Below are 18,821 nucleotides of genomic sequence, written 5' to 3'. Positions count from 1 at the left end.
ATATTACCCAATTATCAATGTTGAAATGACGTGGTGTTCCCAGTGGGCTGCTCATCCATTTCATGAGATTTCTCTATCATTCAACAGGCTTTTCTTTTTATGATAATACATCTGAACTCGCACTGTGACATTGGTTCTGCATTCAGTGAGGCTGCATCTAAGAGAGAGAGAGAAGAGCCCTCCTCTTCAAATAGCTTACTGTAAGCCTAGAGCGCGTCAACAAATGATCACAATCTCCATTCCATCTTTGTTATGACTAATCCCGGGTTATCTCGTCAGGTTTACAGAAACTACAAGAGACTGAGCTTCTTCTGATGTGCCATGGGAATTGCAGTACAAGCTGTCTGCTGAGATATAGCAGAGCTGAGCTCTTCACAGTGGTGGTGAGGTAAGGTGAGGAAACCACCTCATAGTTCGCAGTATTCTGGGACCCTGCAAATGAGAGGAAAAGCCTCAATGGTACTAATTTAAACTGCTGGTGAGTCCATTGGGACACTACTGCTTACCATATGTCAACATTTGGCATAGGATTCCTCATTCTGGGAATTACCCAGCTACATACAGTAAGTGATCAGGGTAACAGTGTTTGATGAGAACAGCACTATATACTACAGTGTTATAGTTTGTTCAAACAATGCCATGCCATTTTGTTCTATAGCACTTAGAAAAGCTTGTAAATCGTGCTCAATATAATGCTGATGATTCTTTCTATTACAGATGGAAGATCTTAATTTGATCACTCTTTTGTTGCTGAGAGTTTTCCTGCAGATGAGCTTCGTTATTTACATAAATTCACTAACACATGGTTATATTAACAGTTTCACACTTTTCATGTAGCCTCATTTTGACCAGTTAATAGTTTAACCACAGATCAAGCAACATTATGGACTAAACATTCAAATCCTGTTGCTGCAGGATTATTTTGCTGTGACAATACTGGTCAAATTAAGATCCTACACCTGTATGTATGCACTCTATTATATCCTTATTAGAGTCCAGTGTGTTTCAACTGTGTGTTTGGTACTGTGTGGGAATCAGCTGATGGGGGACTAGAGGTTTGTGGGTCTCTGTCAAATGTTAACATTGTATCAAATATAATAGTAGATTAATCGTGTTGCAGGTTTACAGATAGTAGAGACGGAAGCCTCCCTCTCCTTTATATGAGGTGCTTACTGCAACCTCTTCCCATTTGTAACCATGCATGAAGATAGCTTTTGCATACAAAGTGGAAAGTGATCTGAGCCCTACTCCAATGCCTGGTGTCTGGGGGATTCTCTGACATGCTGTGATCTATGAATAAGGTTTGCAGGCTCCGTCAGTTGTGCGTTGACAAACAGGAAGAGGGGTGGGGAGAGACCGAGACCTGGGTCCTCATTCTAAGGAAGTCAGTGCTGTGTGGGCGAACCACCAGTCTTATCTAGCTCGGCAGACATGTTCAAGTGCCACAACTGACAGTTAAAAACACTTTCCTGACTATGCAATAGTTGTCGAGGTACACTTGAATTAACTGTGCAGCCTGATTATTTTGAGGAGTTGACTCTTGTTTGTAGGGCCTAGGGATTGGGGAGAATAATAAAAAAGTGCCATTCTCTTAAATCCCTATTCCCGTTTGTTTTCACTGATGTTGAATATAGTAGCACCTCCCCACTACATATTTAAAAATGTATTTTCATTTTTAAATGCATTATTTTGGTAAATGTTTTTTTGTCATATAACAACTATAATAATTGTAACTTTGGTGAGAAAATGTAAATGTCACAATTATCATATTAACACATTGCTGTGTTATCTTCAAGGAGCACGCAGGTTTTCATATTGGAACTTGCACAGTGCAGTGTTACAGTGTAATCAGTCACAGCAGCCAGCCAGCCACCCAGCCAAAAACACAAGCCAATTATTTCAGGAAAAAAAGACAATTGGCTCCTGTGCAAATTTTATCAAGCCTTTCCCCTCATAATCAACCTGTCCTTTTTCCACCCCCCTGTCTGAATTTGGACAGCTCGCTGTGCCTGTTACATTGGATGATCCTCAATGAGTAAACAGCAGTCAAATGGCTTCCTCAATAAGTTAATGATTTGCTGCAGAGCTCTGCCTGCTGCACTGTCCTTTGGCTGGCACTCCACCTGCAACATATGGCATCTTGAGCATTATTGTTTCGATCTAATTCTATGAGTTGGGCCCCGTCATGGTTGGTCTTTTGATTAGAGTCTCAGTCCCCCAACAGCTAGTTTATTCTCCATGCCAAATAAGTTGCTCAAAGCAACGATGGAATTTTAGGGCGAGACAGCTTGGCCAGATCTGGGGCCAGGGCGACCAACTAACAGCAGAAATAGGAATTTCATTATTCTTTGTGAAAGACTCAGCCATATCTGATCTGACTGTCATCTCTATTTTACTTCTTGTTGACTTTGCTCCAAAAACACTAGCCTTTAAACAGATTTTGATTGGGGTGTTACAACAACAAAATTTCCACTCTCAACTTTCATAAAATGTATGAAAACACATTCTATTTCATGCAGGGCCTCGTTTGTGCCCGAGGCCATCCGCATGGTTAATAGGAACATTAAGGAAGTCGGATGGACTATTCTAGAGATAGTTTAGCCCTACAATTAATTAAGAACTGTGAATACCATTCACTTTAAGTTTCTTAAATTGCACTATGCACCCTGACCTGGTGCCTTAATAAGTGTCTCTATTTATTTTTTACACTGTCAGTGTGTGTTTGTCCTGTCTGAAGCACCATGTCAGCCCGGAAGGAATTGCCCCTTGGGGAATAATAAAGTTGTGTTGTGTTGTATTGTATGTGTATCTCATCATTGCTAGAACCACCAAACTGCCCTTTCAGACAGGAAGAATGCTACTACAGTGCCTTGCGAAAGTATTCGGCCCCCTTGAACTTTGCAACCTTTTGCCACTGAAATGTGGCAAAAGGTCGCAAAGTTCAAGGGGGCCAAATACTTTCGCAAGGCACTGTATATTCAGGCAGAGTTTTGTTTTTTACCCAATGCCAGACAGAGGATCTCTTAAATGATCCCTCTGCTGAGATGCAGCTGGACATCAAAGGCCAGGGAGATTTTGTTACCATGTGAACTTTAGAATCTGTCTTTTTAAAATGAAAACATCCCCTATTAATTTAACTACACAGCCCATTCTTCCTGGAGTAGTAAATTAAAAAAGGCCCGAATTGTGATATATGATTAATCTCGTAACCCAGGACCAAATCTACTGTGGAAGACTAGGTTCTATATTACCCAAACCCATAGGTTCTCTATGGTTTGCAACCTCTGTCAACAAAACTAACTAGAACTAGAACAATAATGCATCAATGTCAATCAATCCCTAACTAAAGATTTGTATTATACTGTTGATTGTTTTAATATCTATGTATTTAGTTCACAAATATCCACCATGAGCCACTTGTTTTCAGAATTCACCATGCAGCTTTTTTCATTATCATCCGGTGCTTCCAGGTAGCATTCACTCCTCCCTGCCCCATGTCACATTCTGCTGTCAATCATCAATGACCTTCAGAAAAGCAGCCAATGTCATGAATATATTCACTTCTTATTGGCTGCTGTGAGTCACACACATCATCATCAGCAGTCATCACAGATTGTGAGTTCCAATGCCATACCGTGCAACACATACGGACTGAAAGGCATAATGTCCTCTACTTCAGGGTCACGTCACGCTGGATTGTACTTTAACGACTGTTCTTTTCTTAAAGTGTGAAAAAGTTAATAATTGCCAAATGTTTTTTTTCTTCCATTTGAATTGTAAGTACTTTGTTCTCTATGATTCAGATCGGGAAAAGACAGGTTATATTCTGGAGTGTCGGCTCGTCTTTGCTACTTTACGTTCTCTCAGGAAATACCGGTGGAATTATTTGTTTTTTATCCTGCTACACAGTTACACTTGGTGATATCATCTGTCTCCTCATCTGTCTTACTCTATATGTCCCTTCCCTGCAGCACCAATGCATTAATTATAAGTCATAACTTTAATTGAATTACCTCAGAAACGTTATTAGAGTAGGCAGATAGATACACTCTGTGGATGCTGGGTGGCCTCCAAAGGAAATACTGTAACTTGGAGTGGGAAATAGACAGGGGCTTCAATAAATAATGTATTTATCTGATTAATGGAGTTAATTGAGTGATTGCTGTTGAAATATATAATATCTGTAACATACACATGCTTACTCACAGGCAGTCTGAATCAATAATGTTTTGCAAGATACAGAAGATTGATCAAATCATTAATATTGAGTGAGAGCTATTCCATTTACTGCTAGACATAACAAAGATTTGGAAGATGTGGGTCCAACAAGTTTTCTGTGAAACAAGAGTGTATGGAGTCACTATAAGTATCATTATGTGGGTGTTCTTGAATTGTGGTGGCATTTGGGTCCTTTGCCTTTGCAACCATGAAGAACACATTAAAATGACAAATAGTTACACATCATTTAGAGTTGCAAAGGTTTGGGAACCTTCCGGTAAATTTCCGGAATTTTTCAAGAATTTTTCCATGTGAAGTTTAGCCCGGGAATTTAGCTTAAATTCATCAAAAAAGTTAGCTTATAACAGTGCACCTTTTTTGTGGGATACACGTCTAGGTCTTATGATATATTTTGGTTAAACTATCCCCAATTCAATGGAATTGCAACTCTCAGCATGTGCAGTGCACTCTTACATCACATGTACAGCTGATTCTCAGGTGTACATGTAAGAGACATTTGAGAACATTTCACTGCAGCTAACGTAGAAGGAAAACCTGTGTACATTTGCAAATATTGTGCCAAATCATATGTGAAGAATGCAACAAAGATGCAGCATCATCTGGCCAAGTGCATAAAGTTCCCTCAGCGCTCACAACAAGCAACCTCTGACAAAGTCCCTCTACTTCTATTTGAGGTGAAAATGATGAATCAGACACCTTATCGATAGTAACAGCTCATGGTCCTCCTGGAATCAGAAGTTGTTTTTACTCAATGGAGTAACGTAGTCAGAGAAATGCTGATGAATGTCTTGCTCGAACTGTGTATGCAACTGGTTCACCGCTGATGCTCACATGCAATGCGTATTGGAAGAGATTTCTGAATGTCCTTCACTCAGCATACACCCCTCCAACCAAACATGCTTTATCTACTAATTTGCTGGATGCAGAGTTCAACAGAGTTCAAGTGAAGGTCAAGCAAATCATAGCGAAAGCAGACTGTATTGCTGTCATCGCTAATTAACTACATCATCTCCACCCCTCAACTAGTGTTCTACAAAAGCACAGACACAAGGGACAACAGACACACTTGTCTCTACATTGCACATGAGCTGAAGGCAGTCATCAATGACCTTGGACCATAGAAGCTATTTGCACTGGTGACAGACAATGCTGCGAACATGAAGGCTGCTTGGTCTAAAGTGGAGGAGTCGTACCTTCACATCACACCCATTGGCTGTGCTGCTCATGCATTGAATATGCTCCTTAAGGACATCATGGCACTGAAAACAATGGATACACTCTACAAGAGAGCCAATGAAATGGTTAGGTATGTGAAGGGTCATCAAGTTTTTTTATTTATTTTTTATTTATCCGTTATTTTACCAGGTAAATTGACTGAGAACACGTTCTCATTTGCAGCAACGATCTGGGGAATAGCTACAGGGGAGAGGAGGGGGATGAATGAGCCAATTGTAAACTGGGGATTATTAGGTGACCGTGATGGTTTGATGGCCAGATTGGGAATTTAGTTATAGTAGCAATCTACCTCACCAAGCAAAGTGAGAAGAATAAGTGCACCACATTGAAGCTGCCCAGCAACACCCGTTGGGGTGGTGTTGTCATCATGTTTGACAGTCTCCTGGAGGGGAAGGAGTCTCTCCAAGAAATGGCTATATCACAGTCTGCCGATATGGACAGCCCCACCAAGAGCATCCTCCTGGATGATGTATTTTGAGAGAGAGTGGTAAGCAGCCTGAAACTCCTGAAACTTATAGCAGTAGCCATTGCACTGTTTGAGGGAGACAATGCCATCCTGTCTGATGTTAAGACTCTGCTTGCAGATGTAAGAGAATAAATCCCTACTGCCCTGCCCACTTCAATGTTGCTCCAAGCAGAGGAAACTGCAGTTCTGAAATACATCAAAGCGTGAAGACTTCTGTCTGGAGCCCATACACGCCGCAGCAGACATGTTGGACCAAGTATGCTGGCAAGAGCATCCTGTCTGGTGCAGAGATCAACAAGGCCTATGGTGTCATCACTACCATTTCTCGCCATCTTGGCCTGGATGAGGGCAAGGTTCTTGGCAGTCTGGTGAAGGACACTTCCAAGCAAGGACTTTGGGATGTTTTACATTTCTATCGGAGGAATTTAATCATTTGCAATTATGTCTACTTATGATAAGGTAAAAGGTTCATGTTTCTGTCTCCATATGATATGCTAAATATATCCAATGCAAAAAACATCTACATTTAAATGGTATTAATATTAATTTGCATATATTTCCATTAATTCCCATATATTCCTGTTAATTCCCAAGGAAAGTTTCCACCTCTGAATATTCCCCAAAATGTGCAACCCTACATATCATACATTATTTTATTTGTTATATTGAACGGTGTGTCAATGATAAAACATCATACAAGTTCTTTATATTGCAAAACATTATGTTTATGCATTGTTTAAGGTACTTAGGCTAAGCTAATTGGCTTCTTCCAGTTGTGACATGTTTTGGGGGTTTAGAGATATCTATTATTTTGAATGCTAGAAAGTGAACAAAAGTATGTAATATATTGTATAGAGCAATAAAAACAAAGAAGGCTATTAAAAGTTGTATGTCATTGGTGTTAACGCCTTAAAATTCACTCATTACAAAGATATACAAGGACCATTCAAGCAAATTTCAAACAAATATTGTCTAGCAATATTCAAGGCATACTTTCCAAGCCTGTAAGCCTTGGAATAAATAATAGTTCATCATAGTACTCATTCAGATTGGCATGCCTACAGGAAAAAAATATTTAGAAAGGGGTATTCTAAAGGGTTCTTCGGGTGTCCCCATTGAAGAACCCTTTTTTCTTCCAGGTAGAACTCTTTTGAGTTCCATGTAGGGATCTCCAAAATGGTTCTACCTGGAACCTTCAAACGGTTTCTCCGACCTATGGGGACAGCCAAATAACCGTTTTAGGTTCTAGGTAGAACCTTTTGTTTTATAAATTGTTTTATAATTTTTATTTAACCTTTATTTGACTAGGCAAGCCAGTTAAGAACAAATTCTTATTTACAATGACTGACTACCACGGCAAAACCCGGACGACGCTGGGCCAACTGTGCTCGCCCTATGGGACTCACAATCAAGGCCAATTGTGATAAAGCCTGGAAACGAACCAAGGTTTGTAGCACTGAGATGCAGTGCCTTAGACCGCTGTGCACACATTCTCTTTGGTTTAAATGTCTTTGTAGATGGTAGAACTACATCAAAACAGACTATTAACAACCATTACAAAAATGTTGTGCTAACTGATGTCTCCCCAACATAAGTAAAATGTATCCACGTAAGTCGCTTTGGATAAAAACGTTTGGTAAATAGCATATGTTTATGCCGCAATTTTAACAGCTGGGAACATGTACGTTGTCTCTGAACAAGTGAATGAGTCAAGACAAGTATGATAGAACATACTAGGGCAATCTGCGTGCATTTAAAGTTGTAATTGCTGCTCTTGTGTGAGACCATTGTGATGTGCTAACATTTAGCCCCGTAGCTGTGGGGCGCTCTCCAGGGCGCTCTCCAGGGTGCTGAACGGTTGAGATCGAGTGACTCATTGCACCGTTAAGGCAAGGGTCATTTTCTTGACCTGGCTGTATCGATCCTCCACATGCAGAATGGATTTAGGCAAGACATGAAACAATAGATATAATAATCATGACTCACCTTCCACCTCATCCTCGGGCAGGTTAATGGGGGTCCGGTATGATAGGATATCTGGAATAGTGCAATTTCCCTTGTACATGAACCTTGTGGTTCGCACTGGCATTCGCACTGGCATTTCTGCGAGGGAAAATCTGTGTCTCGATCTTCATATAGCTCACTGTAGTTTGCTGACCGAAACTTTGCTATAGTCCACTTTGGAGAACAACATTTTGCAACCGGAAAAAAAGATCTCTGTTCAGGTTCTGTCACTTGACCGTTATTGTTTTTTGGTGTAGCCTGTGGAGAAAACAGTGTCGGAATCGAAGCTCGCGAAGTCCCGGACAAAGTGGCAGGTGTCTCTGCTTTTGTCTTCAATGCATGTAATGCCTATACATCAAGAGTGCTTGTGTAGCCAATATGTCACATCAACTTTGCATTACAATTACCGAAGGACACAAGTAGGCCTACTAGATATATTGCTGAAACTTTATTTTTGGTCGTAATTCTATCTATTTTATTGTCTCAAATAAACATAGCAAATATCTTTGTTACATCAAAACCAACTATTTTAATCCGCACATTGCAAGATATTTTGTTCCGCATATATGGGAATAAAATAATGATACAAAAATATAAACTACAACGAGATATATATAAAAAAACGTGTCAACTACAAATCCAATTCGAGAGCAGTTTAAGTCTGCGCTGGCTTTGAAATGCATGTCATTTCAGATGTGTTAGACTGAAGACTTCTATTTTCTGTTTGATAGGATTAACATGAACATATATATTTTTTGTTTAAATCCTACAGGTCGTTGTTTTGTACAAGGTATGTATTGCCTTCCGTCTCCTCACACTTTCCTTTTCCGTTTCCTTTATCTTCACTTCTGGAGAACAGTCGATAAAACTGTAAGTAGCCTAACTAATAGCCCCCAAAAGCTTCTACCGGAAGCCTATTGAAGAGATGTTCGTCTGTAACGTTCTCATTTAAAATAAAACAAGACAAAAAAAACGAAATAACATCAAAACTAAGAACTAGAGTAGTCAAAATATTCAACTGTCAAGGGATTTCCTGGGCGACCCACTGCGTCTTCAGATGGATCTTTGAGGTTGATCCTCCTCGAGCCGTCTGCTCTGCACACTGCGGTCTCATTTTGTTTTTCTCAGTCCTAGCTCCCCAAGCTTTTCTTTCCCCTCCAGTGATGACACCTCCTCCACCTCCCATTTCTAGGTAGACGAAATTATCTAATTGAACACAAAAGTGTCTCTCAAGGTTGACATTGATGACTGACTCGTTTTACTAGTGATGCTTGAACATGATGGTAACTGTGTCTTATATTACGGCAAGTATGTCGAATGAATAGATGGACAGTGTAATAGCCTACCCATGGAGATAGAGACATGATGTCGTTTTATATAAGAATATAGTTTTATTTCTAAAGATTTGTATATGATAACACAAATGTGCAAGGGCTGATCCCGAGTTGCAAGAGGTGAACTTCAGTTAGATTTTATTGGAGGACACCTGCTGTGGTAGGAAGGTCAAAGCCGCGCACCGTAATTCAATTTCAGCACCAAGGATAGCGCATTCTAACGTTCACACACTTACCACACTGCCTCTGCTGCATGTCAGTCTGAAATCGAAGAAACCAAATGACCCTACCATTTCCTTTTGAAGTTCTTCAATCTGTTTTCAATGAAGCATCATTTAACAAATCATGCATCACTCAAGTCTGTATCTTTATGCGCTGCTTGTTTGTTGGCTATGTGATAGGATTCTTTACATAGTTGAATGAGATACCTGTGGTGAGGCCTCTCTACGGTTTCTTTGGCTGTTTTAGTGCTGGTTTGGCTGACAGGTCTATTCCCCTCTGGATGCTGGGGGATTGTCTCTCTCTGCTGCACCTGCGCCCCTCCCTGAGCCTCTGTCTGGGCACTGCATGGGCTCTGACAGCAGCAGGCTTTATGAAAGCTGAATAACAGGCCCCTCTCATTCCAAACCCCTTCACAGTACAATGGATATATGATGGCTCAGACCCTGAGTCATCCTCTCAAACCAAGAAAGACAGGCACAGCTTTTTAGAAGAAGAACAAAACAGTAGGCTACTAGAAATGTCTATAGGAACCCACCTGTTGACCTTAACATCAACATGTGTGCAGTTCATATACTGAACAACAGGTAGCTAGCATTTCTTTGCTGAGATCACCATTCCACAGTTAGTGAGACTATTTTCCCCCACACTGCACAGTACGTGTCTTGTTTACAAAGGCATCCTTGCATATATGGTGAAAGAGTACGTCACCTTTAAATATGTATAGATTTTTAATGTCCTGCTAGCCCTGCTAGTATAACATATAAAATAACCTGTTGTTTCTTCAATGTGTGGGCACTGCACTGCATGAGTTTGTTTGTGTCTTTGTCTCTGTGCGTGTAAACGTGCACGTGTGAGAGAGCAGGTTTTAGGGCAAAAGGTGCTCCTCAACAGTGTACACATTCTTTGTCCACAAGCGGTATTAAAAGGTCAGACATCTATACAGCGTTTGACGTCCAGACTGCTTTCAGCCAACAGCCAGCATGGGTTCCTCTTTTGTTCTTGTCAAATCTTTAATGGTCTCAGACCATTTTTATAGACCCAGGGGTGACAGGGTCTGTCGATATTAACACATTTCTTTCCTTTGTTTCTTTGCTTGTACTGCACAGGTGAAAAATAACGATTTGTCCCTCTTTGTAACAGTAAACCAATGAAGTAAGATCCCCTAACTTGTCAGTATCAATTTCATTACTGTCATAACTTCTTCAATAGTGTGATGGAGGTCACAGTGAAATGATGTTGGAGTCACATTAAAAAGACAGACAAAATCCCATTAAAACAAACCTTTTTTGCTACTTATTTGTTTGTTTTATGGCTGTTTCAGAGAGAACATATGTTATATAAATCATTCTCCACTGGGGGCAAACCTACATTAAGAGATTTCAGACTTTATGCCTCGGCAGGGCAAAATAAGTAGAAAGGTTCTTAGTCGATCCACGAGACGAGGGATCGGATTTGATGGCTTGAAATGTTGTTGGTCTTTTGCCTAAAGCTAACAACCTCTCAAATGTCTGCACTCAGTGTTACAGATGCACTGTAGCTCCTCCTGGAAATGCTAGATAACACAGGGGAAAAGATTCCTCGTTCTCGACTAAAAAAGTTTGAACATGCGTTAAGATGTCTTATTTATTACATAAGATCATACAGAACACACAATCAAATTATAAGAATTCTTAGGTAGAATGTATTGGTTGTAAGTGCGTTATTCTACTGTTCAGCACACACACATTGTCGATGACAAGATTTATGTCAGTTGTTACCAACAAATGCTCTGGTGTGAATAACAATGGTCTACATCTATTTGAGAAATAAATACATGTGGAAATCAGCCTCTGTTGTTCTGGTAAATAGCCCATCGGTGGAGGTTGAAGAAATTCCTGTAAAATACCTTGTTGATGAGATGTTGTTGAAAACAGAAAATCAAACAATTATGATCTGTAAAACAAACAAACTAGAACAGATTTTCCTTCCTTGAAAAATACAATCTGTAAAACTAACAGAGCAGAAAGAAGACCCCCAAAATCTCATCAATGGGACCTGCATTGCTACAGCTTACCATGGCCGATTCTATTGGGAATTTTGATTGCTTCTGTAATTGACTGGAGGACCCTCAATTCCAGAGTATACACTTCTCTGACAGCATGCATGTGATCAGAATGAAATCTTACCCATTATCCAAGTAACACACTCTCAACTTCCAAGGCTTATCTATGGCAGTACATGAGTTGGTCTGCCAGTAGTCTCACAACGCTGTCATAGAAGTAACACAAATGACCACAGTACTCTAAAAACACTGCCATAGAAGTAACATAAATGACCAAAAACAGCTGTGTTTGATGTCATTTGTTGACTGGCAAAACTACCCATTTATTTTGTAACATAATCCTAATCTCCAAGTGGTTTTAATTGAGAAGATTTAATGGGCCAATCAGCAGTTGAAACAATAACAAAGTGATATTTAGGTTATACAGTGTTTGTTCACATTTACATTGTTTAGAGACATTGGAGTAAAACAAGTGTACATTTTGGGGTTCTGATAGGATACAACAGTTAAAACTCTTAGATGTAAAGTCCCCTGTTTTTGGGGACTTGTGTGATTCTGGTACCGTTTCCGATCAACATTTGCTCTTATAAATCGATCTGTGGACATAGTAGATCGAAATGGCTGGCATTAAGCGATGGCCCTGGTTCCCACAGATACAATAGTATATTGTCTGAGCCTGTGTGACGTAGGATGTGAAATCCTAAATCACTTGAAGCTGGGAGGTCCTTCCTACCATTTCATTCAATATTCAGACTGCCCATCAACTCCTGGCTGTATCCTATGTCATAGCCATTGACAAAGCAGTGGTTTCATCACTGTAGGACATTCAGTGATCGATTTCTAGCCATTCATCTAAAATAATTAACAGATTCTAAACACAAAACACGTACTGATTAAAATGAGATGAAAGGCGAGTTCCTAACGAGTTCAAGAAGCCAAGCTAGAGCTCTGTGAGACGTTAACAGCGATGGGGGAAGACGTATGATCAAGAGAGACCATTAGAAAATATGCACATTTTCTCTAACACTAAATATACAGTACAAATATGTACAGTATTTTCCAGTTATAAGGAAGGTGAAATCTTATACTTTTTATACTTTTATTTTTATGGCCCTCTCATGATAAATAATTACATACACCACCAGTCAAAGGTTTGGACACACCTACTCTTTCAATGGTTTTTCTTTATTTGTACTATTTTCTAGATTGTAGAATGATAGTGAAGACATCAAAACTATGAAATAACAAATATGGAATCATACACCACACACCAAAAAAATGTGAAACAAATCAAAATGTATTTTAGATTTTAGATTCTTCAAAGTAGCCATCCTTTGCCTTGATTACAGCTTTGTACACTCTTGGCATGCTCTCATCCAGCTTCACCTGGAATGCTTTTTCAACAGTCTTGAAGGAGTTCCCACATATGCTGAGCACTTGTTGGCTGCTTTTACTTCACTCTGAGGTCCAACTCAAACCAAACCATCTCAATTGGGTTAAGGTTGGGTGATTGTGAAGGCCAGGTCATCTGACGCAGCACTCCATCACTCTCCTTCTTGGTAGAATAGCCCTTACACAGCCTGGAGGTGTGGTAGGTCACTGTCCTGTTGAAAAACAAATGATAGTCCTACTAAGTGCAAGCCAGATGGGATGGTGTATCGCTGCAGAATGCTGTGGTAGCCATGTTGGTTAAGTGTGCCTTGAATTTTAAATAAATCACAGACAGTGTCACCAGCAAAGCACCCCACACCATCACACCTCCTCCTCTATGCTTCACGGTGGGAACCACACATGCAGAGATCCGTTCACCTACTCTGCGTCTCACAAAGTCACGGCGGTTGGAACCAAAAATCTCAAATTTGGACTCATCAGACCAAAGGACAGATTTTCACCGATCTAATTTCCATTGCGCGTGTTTCTTGGCCCAAGAAAGTCTCTTTTTTTTATTGGTGTCCTTTGGTATTGGTTTCTTTGCAGCAATTCAATCATCAATTTCCGAGGCTGGTAACTCTCATGAACTTATCCTCTGCAGCAGAGGTAACTTTGGGTCTTCATTTCCTGTGTCGAGAGCCAGTTACATCATAGCGCTTGATGGTTTTTGCGAATGCACTTGAAGAAACTTTCAAAGTTTACATTTTCCGGATTGACTGACCTTTATGTCTTAAAGTAATGATGGACTGTCGTTTCTCTTTGCTCATATGAGCTGTTCTTGCCATAATATGGACTTGGTATTTTACTAAATAGGGCTATCTTCTGTATACCACCCCTACCTTGTCACAATGCAACTGGCTCAAACGCATTAACTTTTAACAAGGCACACCTGTTAATTAAAATGTTTTCCGGATTACTACCTCATGAAGCTGGTTGAGAGAATGCCAAAAGTGTGAAAAGCCATATTTTTTGTTGTTGTTTTACCTTTATTTAATTAGGCAAGTCAAATTCTTATTTACAGTGACGGCATACCATCAAGGCAAAGGGTGACTACTTTGAATAATCTCAAATATAAAGTATATTTTGTTTAACACTGTTTTGGTTACTACATGATTCCATATGTGTTATTTTATAGTTTGGATCTCTTCACTATTATTCTACCATGTAGAAAATAGTAAAAATAAAGAAAAAACCCTGAATGAGTAGGTGTGTGCAAACTTTTGACTGGTACTGTAGATTACATTTTCGATTGCATTTAGTTACATTTAACTAGTTTTAAATTAAGCTCATGAGGCATTTATAAGTTATGTTCTTCAAAGATCAATGGGTACATACCAAAATCGATGTAGTAACTGCTGATTGCCCCATTAAGAGACTTTGGTATTTTGTTATTTTATTTGCTTTGGTTTTTATTTCTCCCTCAGTCTGGAATAAAGTATTAGGAACCTGAGAGCAGATCCCCTGAATGGATGCTTCCAATATGAATTCCTGGTCGTAAAATGTAATCGTAATGCACTTTCGCATGTCTATGGGGCAATAATCGTAATATTGCGGTGGGGTTGACACAAATTAATTTCCTCCTGATGATGATTTGAACTCATTTTCCTTAGATTGATGATAGCATTAAGCAGCAGAATTAACATTTGGTAAATGAAAAGCTATGATTTCCATTACCATTGTCCCGCTTTACACAGGGAATTCTAACTCTAACTCTGTTGTTGCCTGTGTGAATGTTGTGATCATCACCAGTTTAAATCACCACTTTAAGCGCCTAACCCACAGGATGTCTTGCTCTAATACTGCCAGGGAAGAATGCCAGGGGTGTTGTGTTACTTCTGCCATGGCACACTGCATTAAATCTGCCTAACGTCACCAAACAATAACATTTTGGGGTGACAAGGTGTTTCACCCGCAGTCATTGTCAAGTTGTCTGTTTTAGGTACAAATACTTTTTTTGCCAGGAACATAGACCTCTCAATACTGCTTAATGTAGTTTGTGGACAACATCCTGTTGACGTCACTAACTCTGTGTTTGTATCAAGCTGAAATCTTACTTAATATTCTCTGTATGCTCTTGACTTGCCTAGAGTGCTTGAGAGTAATGAGGCACAATGATTTTTCGCATATAATTGTATATATTTAGGATTTTATTTATTTATACTTTGAAATCATTGTATTTGGTCCAACCTCCAAGTGTACTATTACCAAACCTTTCTTCCTAAAAATAACTAATGATATTGACACAGCATATCAATGAGCCTCTTTGACAACTCAGATATGCAGTGAAAATGAAATCCAGAGCTTTCAGGTCCATTCTGAAAAACCAAAGAATCAACAGCAAGAGTGTTTTTATGTATTTTTCTTGCACATTCAGTTTATTCTTTAGTGTGGGAGAGTATGGGGAGAGGGACCAGTTGTCGCTGTGTAGGTTGTCACAGTGCTCATAAATAACAAATCTTGAGGGTGCTGTCAGCTTCAGAAAACTTTTGAGATAGGGACAACTTTCTGCTTTTAGTGACCAAGGAAATGTTTTTCATTGTTGTTGTTGTTGTTGTTTATGCCATTACTGTTAAACTGTCAATAAATCACACAGGCAGTCAGTTTAAACCACTGTATCAATTCTCATGCTGAGCCATGAGTATAGAGAATATCCAGAAATATTTTGCATACGCATTAGCTGTACATCCCACAGAGGCCATCAGTCAACTGCACAAAAGTTCCCCTGCTTTGACACCAAGATTACTCAGAATAAGCTAACATGTTCATGAAGTGAAAGTGACATAAGTTCCTTATGTCTTCTTTGGAGAAGTTTTTCATGTGGAGTTCTGCACCAGTCAGACAGTCAGGAAAAAAATGGACCACATGACACAAGTAAAAAAAAAAAAAGATTATGTAAGAAAGAGCCTTGAGGTTTTTCTGTAGTTCTTTTAGATTGCTTCCCAGTTGAGAGATGCTCCTCTGAATAAAAATACTTCCTTTCCAAAGTTATTTTCCTATTCCCTTTTTCTGCAAAGTATTCGACATCCAAGCAGAAGAAATGGTATAAGGATGAGCCTGCGGTGGTTTGGCAGAGTGCTTCCTTTCCAGCACAGATGTGACATGCCTCATCAGGCTCCCAAGTTATAGAGCTGATTTGTAGGAGCTGAATCAATATCAGAGACAGACGCTTTAACACCAACTCCCTTTCTTGACAATCTTCCACTTCTCAAAGAAGTTTCTCTTGGTGGAATAAAATCATTAAAACACTCAAACAGACCCTCGGCTTGAATATAAGACAGTTCGTCTTTCATCAAACGATGCTCCTCTTGAACACAACTTCAGCACAACTGCAGCCCTAAGCACAACGCAATGGGTGTCATAAGCAATAATGACAGAGCAGTGTCACAGTTTGTGGTGATGAATGCTGCAGCAGCAGAGCCTTGGGAGTCAGCCCCCAGATGAGCCTGTCATTGTTAGCTTGACTATGGTGGAATATTGACAGCATTATAGGCCTATATTCTCTAAACTATACTACCCACTGTATGTCAACTTCCCTGCTCTCCCTTTGACAGCATGAGGTACAGTAGGCATATTGATGGACGGTTCCAATCAAATGAAGATGATGGATCAAACGAATTCATGTACATGTTGACTTCAGATTATGCACTTGAAGGCCCAATTAAAACCAGTTTATTCAGAGGAGAGTTTGTCGGTGGGTAAAGGTGGAGAGCAGCCAATATGTTGATCCATCCTCTGCAGCTGTTCCCTTCACTTTAGAGAGGCACTCCAGATCACATATACCACTGAATAACAAATATTGTTTGCTGGGAATCATGTCAAGAAAGGATGAAAATAAACAGTCAAAGTGTTCTTTTCCAAACCCTGTTTACTTGAGTCTCTGTGGGAGATCTGAGTTATGCTTGCTATCTGTTGTTAAAGGATGTACATGGACGTTACAAGTTATGAGGGTCTAACTGAGGCATTCTCAAGAGTCACCAAGTGAGTGAGTGGGCACTGTATATTACTGAAGGTGTGAGACTGACCTTATTTTCTTCCACAGCTATTGCCAGGGCCATACGGGACTCCAGCCAGGACAACTTTCTCTCTGATCTGATTACCCTGCATTAACTGTGACTGTAACTCAATCAGAGCTTGGGCCCAATGTTTGCCTGGAATACATAAACCTTTTCTACCCCTTTAGTAAAGATTGCCTATGACATTAACACATCTGTTGAGGTGGCTCTCACTGCAGGGAATAGTCTTCATTTTCATTTCCCCTCATTTACATGTGGATTTCAGCACCACAACCATGCTGAGATGTAAATGTAATTAGTGTGAAGGAAAACAAACAAATACTCATTGAGTAGTTAACCCAGAACGTTATTATTATTTACACTATTCAGCCATATGCTGCGTCAAGTATGATCAACTGGATACTGGATTGTTGGAATAATTCGTTGATGGTTGATATTTTCTTTTCTTAAAGAAAGAGAGGGAGTGAAGGCTTACTGCTGTTGCAGTTTTATCTAGGTGATTTGCAAGATTGAGTTGGACAACTAAAAAGTGGCCAAATGACATTCATGTCTCAACCTTAAGTCTGCTCTCAGAGCCAACTGTTGTTCAATTACAAGATGTCAATAGAAATTACTCCCTAAATCCATCAGTGTAAGAGGTATTAAAAACCAAATATTGCTTTTCTGTTCTCATAACAAATGAGACGGACCTCTCATTACATGTTTAATCTCTCAATATTGGCTTACATTTCTGTAGATCAACATAGCATTGGATAGATGTTCATTCAATTCCAGTACAACAGTGAGATGACCTAAAAATACTGCATGTGTTTTTATTCTGTTTAAATATAAGCCGTGCCTTGACGATACACTTCCTGGACTGTGTCACTGTGTCTGATCACAGAGCTTTATCCTTTTCCTGCTATGCATAAACTCAGGTAGAGAGGGAGATGTGGAGAGAGGGAGAGAGAGAGTAAGGGAGAGAACACCACTGTAGTGCAGAAGAGCCAAGGTCATTCAGATTGAGACATTACATCAGCCTCCAGGGACAGACTTGCATTAAAGATGCACTATGCAGAACTTGCTCTGCCATTTCCTGGTTGCAAAAATTCGAATAGGTCGTCTAATTTCAGTTTATGTGATAAACTGAGCAAGTGTAGAGAATCATTGTACCATCTAAACTACTGTGAAATATATTTTCCATAAGCAAAAATATTGTATATTCAGCTTTTTGAAGCTGGTGCACAAAATTGAAAGACGAAAAAACTAAACTTAAGAACGGGAAGCATGAAAATAGTGCAAATAGAACAGATCTTAGACTTGCTTCCAATGAGAATGACAGATCTATAATAAAGATTTCTATGTGAATTTGGTCGGGTCGCCCAAAGAGTTACATATTGCAGCTTTAAATAACAGTTAATAATTTTAACCTGGCAGCTATGACTTAGAGCTCTATTTGGCTGCTTAATTGCTGGACGAGTGTCATGCCCTGACCTTAGATATCTCTCTTTTCTATTTATTTTGGTTAGGTCAGGGTGTGACTAGGGTGGGTACTCTAGTGTTGTATGTCTAGGGGTTTGTATGTCTAGGGTTGTTGTAATCTAGGGGTTTTGTATTTCTATGTTGGCCTGATATGGTTCTCAATCAGAGACAGCTGTTTATCGTTGTCTCTGATTGGGGATCATATTTAGGCAGCCCTGTTTCCCACTTTCTGCTGTGAGATCTTGTCTATGTATAGTTGCCTGTCAGCACTCGTTTGTATAGCTTCACGTTTCGTTTTGTTAGTTTGTTCAGTGTTTCATTCTATAAATTAATAAGAATTTACGCACAGCTCGCTGCTCCTTGGTCCGATCCTT

General features: G+C 39.7%; 1 protein-coding gene and 1 long non-coding RNA gene across 2 annotated transcripts in view; one reads left to right on the top strand and one right to left on the bottom strand.

Moving 5' to 3' along the window:
• The window catches only part of LOC110523748 (calcium-binding protein 7), a 28,525-nt gene extending 19,454 nt beyond the window's left edge, over positions 1-9,071 (bottom strand). Inside the window, exon 1 of the mRNA XM_021602716.2 lies at positions 7,928-9,071. Coding sequence (XP_021458391.1) covers positions 7,928-8,042 — 115 coding nt within the window. The 5' untranslated portion in view covers positions 8,043-9,071. The remainder of the gene's footprint in view (positions 1-7,927) is intronic.
• On the top strand, positions 123-2,797 carry LOC118964587. Its single transcript, XR_005051729.1, has 3 exons — positions 123-200; positions 280-563; positions 718-2,797. It is a non-coding gene; the product is annotated as an uncharacterized LOC118964587 (long non-coding RNA).
• Positions 9,072-18,821: the final 9,750 nt, after the last annotated feature.

Source organism: Oncorhynchus mykiss, chromosome 5, assembly GCF_013265735.2.
Source record: "Oncorhynchus mykiss isolate Arlee chromosome 5, USDA_OmykA_1.1, whole genome shotgun sequence".
Taxonomy (NCBI): Eukaryota; Metazoa; Chordata; class Actinopteri; order Salmoniformes; family Salmonidae; genus Oncorhynchus; species Oncorhynchus mykiss.
This window is presented reverse-complemented; position numbering and strand designations above follow the sequence as displayed.